General features: G+C 34.4%; 1 protein-coding gene across 1 annotated transcript in view; it reads right to left on the bottom strand.

Moving 5' to 3' along the window:
* Nucleotides 1–731: 731 nt before the first annotated feature.
* Nucleotides 732–6,888, bottom strand: part of LOC137393194 (bifunctional heparan sulfate N-deacetylase/N-sulfotransferase 4-like) — a 31,735-nt gene continuing 25,578 nt past the window's right edge. Inside the window, exons 11-12 of the mRNA XM_068079640.1 lie at nt 5,906–6,015; nt 732–1,517 (exon numbers count right to left, since the gene is read on the bottom strand). Coding sequence (XP_067935741.1) covers nt 1,307–1,517; nt 5,906–6,015 — 321 coding nt within the window. The 3' untranslated portion in view covers nt 732–1,306. The remainder of the gene's footprint in view (nt 1,518–5,905; nt 6,016–6,888) is intronic.

Raw genomic sequence — 6,888 nt, 5'->3', positions numbered from 1 at the left:
TAGCTGGAAGAGATTGGTGGCAGGGTGAGAGAAGGATAGGAGAGCATGAACAAAGGAAACAAAGAGGAAGAACATGAAAACATTGTTGCTTGTATAAAAATAAGATTATAGCAGAATATGTCTGGGTAGCTTTATGAGCAGATTTCTCAGGATTCTTTTTCACCCCGGCCTCAATACCGAGTTGCCCTCAAATCATGGTGATTTGAATATTCGAATATTTGAAACAAATCATATTGTACTGATTTGACACAAATGGTGATTTGATTCGATTTGATAAGTCTGGGAAGTAACTTGATTTGAAGTTTCAGGCTGATTTGAAGATTTGATTTGAAAAATAAATCAAATCCCACCACAACCTATAACTATGTTTTATGTAACTGATCAAAATAGTTTACGAAGTTAGCCCAAACTTTGGCAAGAAATGCGCACCATTGATACCGAGGCTAAGCGCACGCTCAGATTTTCCTTTCTCAGGAGTCTCTCACACCCCAGTCTTAATACCTGCGAAATCACACATTTCTCAGGATTTTCTCACACCCCAGCCTTAATACCTGCAAAATCTGATCATACCCAATCAACATCGGCAGTTTTATCTAGTCTTCCAAGCCTATTCAAACCAGCTGAAAGTTGTACTGAAGTTTTTATAAAGCCTTATCAGGTAAACAAGAACACTCATGAATAATGTGAATCATTTCTGATGCAAAACTGAATAGAATGCTAAGCGCTGATCATATTTCTGATGATATAATTAGACTGTATATATTATAGTGTCAAATATATCATCATGTTTGCAGACAAAAGTCAGCGCTAAGGCCAGCATAGTAAATAAATAAAAAAGACAGTAATTCTGTTGTTATTTCTATAATGCTGTTCGACGGTTGACACTGATCTCAAGTCATCACAATGAAATCAGCACAGAGGAAATATATATGTCCTGTACAATTCCATCCACATTAATGTATCCAAGTGAAATAATTTTCTATGATGCAGCAAAACAAAAATGTTATCGGCATCTAAAAATAGTCGCTTGGCATTCAATCAAAATAGACACAATTATATGTACAAAAATTGTGTACATTTGTGAGTAATTATAAGCAAAAATAAATAAATAATAAATGCACCTTAATGGCCAACTGGCGGTTGAGATAATGTCATAAAATGAAACAACTGGAAAACGTATCACTGACCAACGGAAGAAACTGCCATTGAATGCTCGGTGTTATATAGACTACCGACAGGACACCAGACTGTGAGATAGCACCAGCTATGATAAAAACTCATAATCCCTTCTCACAGCTCAATCTTGTCACGGTTCTATCCAAGAAGGTATAGGAACACCGAGTTTGATCAACAAACGCTTCAGGTAGGAATTTGGAACTGCGAAAACACGCTCTAGATGCTCTTTCGTTTCAGAATCAACGTCGGCGTAATACTTACTGCGACCTTTGCCTGACCCAAGGCATTTCGACTTGGTATTACTTATGACAATGCAGTAAAATCCCTTCTCTTTGTCAAATCTGTAAAAAAATACAGTTGAACTAGAAACCAGAAATGTCAGTAGCTTTAGCAATGGTAAAGAGTCAGTTAGATACAATTAAAGATAAACTTACAGAAAATTTTAGTAGATTTTATCAGAAAGTATCGGTACTTTTTTATAATTTACGATTGTTTCTGATGTTTGCGGGGATCTGATCGATCGCGATTAAAACGCTCAGATTCAAGCAAAAGAGCAATTACGACATCTACAGTTGCACTCTGGCAGAGAGACAGAGAGAATAGAGTCATGTAATGCTGCAACTTCGACCAAATAGCCGATATGAATAGCGAGAGAGACAGGCAGTCGCTCAACCCATGACGTCATTTTAGTATGCATTTTCCTTCTGATAGTTTTAACCGTGATCAAGTTTTGTCGATTTTAATCTTGAAACATCCTGGCAATCAGATCACCTCAAACATCAAAAGCAATCGTAAATGATAGCAAAATACCGATACTTTCTGATGAAATATACTAAATTTTTTGTAATTTCATCTTTAACTGAGTACTGTTACTGTCTCATGCCACCATGTTTGTGTTAGCACTTCTCCAGCAAATAAGTTTTTACCAACTTATCAAATCTCAAACCGTAATGTATCTCAAACCGTAATGTATCTCAAACCGTAATGTATCTCAAACCGTAATGTATCTCAAACCGTAATGTATCTCAAACCGTAATGTATCTCAAACCGTAATGTATCTCAAACCGTAATGTATCTCAAACCGTAATGTATCTCAAACCGTAATGTATCTCAAACCATAATGTATCTCAAACCATAATGTATCTCAAACCATAATGTATCTCAAACCATAATGTATCTCAAACCATAATGTATCTCAAACCATAATGTATCTCAAACCATAATGTATCTCAAACCATAATGTATCTCAAACCATAATGTATCTCAAACCATAATGTTTCTCAGACCATAATGTATCTCAGACCATAATGTATCTCAAACCTTAATGTATCTCAAACCATAATGTATCTCAAACCATAATGTATCTCAAACCATAATGTATCTCAAACCATAATGTATCTCAAACCATAATGTTTCTCAGACCATAATGTATCTCAGACCATAATGTATCTCAAACCATAATGTATCTCAAACCATAATGTATCTCAAACCATAATGTATCTCAAACCATAATGTATCTCAAACCATAATGTATCTCAAACCATAATGTATCTCAAACCATAATGTATCTCAAACCATAATGTATCTCAAACCATAATGTATCTCAAACCATAATGTTTCTCAGACCATAATGTATCTCAGACCATAATGTATCTCAAACCATAATGTATCTCAAACCATAATGTATCTCAAACCATAATGTATCTCAAACCATAATGTATCTCAAACCATAATGTATCTCAAACCATAATGTTTCTCAGACCATAATGTATCTCAGACCATAATGTATCTCAAACCATAATGTATCTCAAACCATAATGTATCTCAAACCATAATGTATCTCAAACCATAATGTATCTCAAACCATAATGTATCTCAAACCATAATGTATCTCAAACCATAATGTATCTCAAACCATAATGTTTCTCAGACCATAATGTATCTCAGACCATAATGTATCTCAAACCATAATGTATCTCAAACCATAATGTATCTCAAACCATAATGTATCTCAAACCATAATGTATCTCAAACCATAATGTATCTCAAACCATAATGTATCTCAAACCATAATGTATCTCAAACCATAATGTATCTCAAACCATAATGTTTCTCAGACCATAATGTATCTCAGACCATAATGTATCTCAAACCTTAATGTATCTCAAACCATAATGTATCTCAAACCATAATGTATCTCAAACCATAATGTATCTCAAACCATAATGTATCTCCAACCATAATGCATCTCAAACCATAAGAACCATCAACTAACAGCCTATTAAAAGTGTTACATGCAATGCTCAGCAGCATTCCACTTTAGCACACAGCTACAAATGTACAAGATGAAAAAATATTGCTGACTACCCCTCAGTAAGTGACGGTCCACTGGATCCCACAAAAATGGGACACCTCTCTGTTCTTTTAGTATAATGCAGTTTTGTCAAAGCCAGCATGCTATTATTCCTTTACAAACATCTCTGAATGGGTGATTATAGGAGAAAAGCATTAAAAAAAACGACAGCAACACCAAAAAACAAACTAAGGCATCGCCATCCTCAAATACATCCAATCTATATATATATATATTCCTCAAAGTTTGTGAGCGTATTCGTGTGTTCGTCTGTGGATGTGATTGTCCAACTTTAGCTATTATTTTAGCACTGTGGTCACGCGTTACTATGCCTCTGTTAAGAAATATTTTGGGACCAAAGTATATGCAACACGATGCTTCTTCATCTTTTTTTGTTAGGGTTAATTTATTCTCCCCCGCGATATCGACAATAGTTTATCTCGAACTTGAAGTTTGGGGATTTGTGTACTGATTATATACGTTATTAAAAAATATACGTTACTGAGTTATCCGCACCCGTTATCCAGTATATCCGGTATCCGCAAACGGATAAATGATAAAATTTCTGTTGAAAGTTAGAAGTTTACTAAAATACATACTAAAACTTCCTTCATGTATGTGTTTAGTAACTAAATTCATATGAGTTAGATTCAGCATTCATGTTACACGTCTGTCTCGAAGGTAAGAACTCTCCATGTAGTACATTGTAATGTTACATTTTCTTGCAGATCATAACCATAAAATGCACTAAAGTCATTGTAGGTACCTATAGTTACTATGGTTAACATAGTATTTTGGTACTATTTTTAATGATGATGATTTTTACTAGGAGGTGATTGCATTAGATAATGACTATGGGGTTCTATACCATTCTATGTACGTCTATAGCCTACGATATTAGCCTACATACCAATTTTTGCATGCCAACACTGAAACGAACTAAAAACATATAATTGTATACCAAATAATTTTGATTGTAATCGTAGCGAAATAGACTATATTTAGCTATTACTTGCTAATGATTTCACATTTACATTTAAACACCTTTACATTTTTATCTTTCCTTCTAATTTATTCCAACGAAACACTTCTTTCAAGTAATGAAATTCTAAATTTACAGTTGTTTGAAAGCCTTTATAGTTGTTGTATTTATTTTTAATTTAGTTGTCCTGCACAAAGCCTTTACCTCATGATATGAAGTTTGAAAGTTACAGTTGTTTGACAAAGTTTGAAAACCTTTACAGTTGTTTTTATTTTCTCTCCTAATTTATTTCAACTACACAAAACACTTCTCTCATGATATGTAGTTTGAAAGCTAAAATGGCAAATGTTGATATATGTTAAATGCAAATCAATTTTCCGTCCAAAGACTTTTTTTATTACCCGGGCAACGCCTGGTAGCACAGCTAGTCTTTACTATGATCTTTATTATAAGACTGTCCGTTCGTCTGTTCCAGACCATCTTTAGAGGTTAGGAAAAAATGCCTTGCACAGGAGTCAAACTCAGATATTTGGATTAGTAGCAATGCATACGACAAAGTGCACCACTCGACCGTCATGCTGCATTGTGGAATAATTATGCAAATAGTTATTACATACAATGACCTCTCACGATGCACGGGTCTGCCAGCGTACTAATCTATATGAATCTCAACGTTTGTCCATCATCTGTCATTTGTGTGTCCAGTTATAGCGATTAGAATCTAGCAACAAATAATCTGCTTCGCAACGGAATTGAACTAGAAACCACCAGTTTTGCAAATAGGTGAGCTAACCACTACACTACACTGGTCTTGCCATACTATAGAATAATTGTGCCCATACTTATGCAATGCTTGCAAAAATAGTATTGGTTACTACTGACACGTTTGAAGATAATGATTGCGTGAGAGATCATGACGCGTAACGTAACGATGAGGCTTCATCGTGATCGCGATCATGACGCGTAACGTGGCTTCATACTGGACACAGCTCTTATAGTAAAGATTTAGACAAGCTTAAGTTACTAGCTTAAGTTACTAGCTTAAGTTACTAGCTTAAGATACTCAAATTCATTGGGTAAATAACTTTTCGGTGTAAAAGCATGTTTTAGTCCCCATGCAACGCTGGGCATTCACCTAGTATTTACTATAATAAGAGCCACATTTGTCTGTCTGTCTGTCCAAAGCCAAAAGTTGGGAAAAAATATTACATTATACGAGAGTCAAACTCGTCTTTTTAGCAGGAATAGCATAACTTGTCTGGTTCATTTGAAATGAAATGACACAGACCAAGTAAGATTTACCTAATCGGTATTTGGAGCAGAGATACATTAACTAGCATTATGTCTGAGCAGTTCATATAACATCGGTATGCGTTACTTGTAGATTAGCCTACCGGAGAAGATTTCCATAGTCTATTTTGGTGTCCACATTAATAAAGTCCTGTACATCACTCATGACTCTCACAGGATCGCTCTTTAGCTTTTCTCCATCTATATACATTATCTACAAGGATAACATCCCAAGCTATTACCACTAGGAAATAGTTGTAGCCAAACGAGGGTATAAAAAATACTTTGTAAGGGGTATAGCTAAAAGAGAGATGGAGGCAGCAATTTTGTTAATGATTTTGTTAACAATTTGGTTAATGGCTTGGTTAATAGATTTGGTTAATGACGTGGTTAACGATTTGATTAATGATTTAGTCAACGATTATGTTAACGATTTTGTTGAAAATATTGTTGATGACTCTGTTAATGATTCTGCTCCAGATTTGGTTAATGATTTTGTTAATGACTCGGTTAATGAATTGGCTAACGATTTGGTTAATGATTTGGGTAACGATTTGATTAAAGTTGTAAACAATTTTTGTTGACAATCTTGTTAATAATTTTGTTAACAATTTTGTTAATGATTTTTTTATGACTTGGTTTTAATGAATTTGTAAATGATTTTGTTAGTGATTTTGTAAATGATTTTGTTAGTGATTTTGGTAATGATTTTTTAATGATTTTACTAGTGAAAGCAGTGAGGGTTACAACAATGAATGAACAATTACGACCAATATAAATGGAATAGCCCAGGTCATGAAAAATCGTGATGATGAACTCATCAGCTGATAGTAACAATAGAGGGAGTAAAGACAAAGTCGAAGTAGTAAAAATAGTCCTTGAGTCGGACAGCGTTTATTCAGTAAACGATTTTGACGCAGTTTTGGTGCAGTCATTACACCTGCATCAAATAAACAGGCAAAATTTTCAAGCGTGTATCTTTTTCCCTAAAGAAATTAAACGCACATCATTATGGGAAATTTTAGATTTTGAGACAAAGAACTTTCTCTAAGGTCAGAGAAGACACAAACAAACAACAAAATAATTT

The sequence above is a fragment of the Watersipora subatra genome, chromosome 4, assembly GCF_963576615.1.
Source record: "Watersipora subatra chromosome 4, tzWatSuba1.1, whole genome shotgun sequence".
NCBI classification, from domain to species: Eukaryota; Metazoa; Bryozoa; class Gymnolaemata; order Cheilostomatida; family Watersiporidae; genus Watersipora; species Watersipora subatra.
The sequence above is the reverse complement of the archived record's forward strand: the minus strand, read 5'-3'. Positions and strand labels throughout refer to the sequence as shown.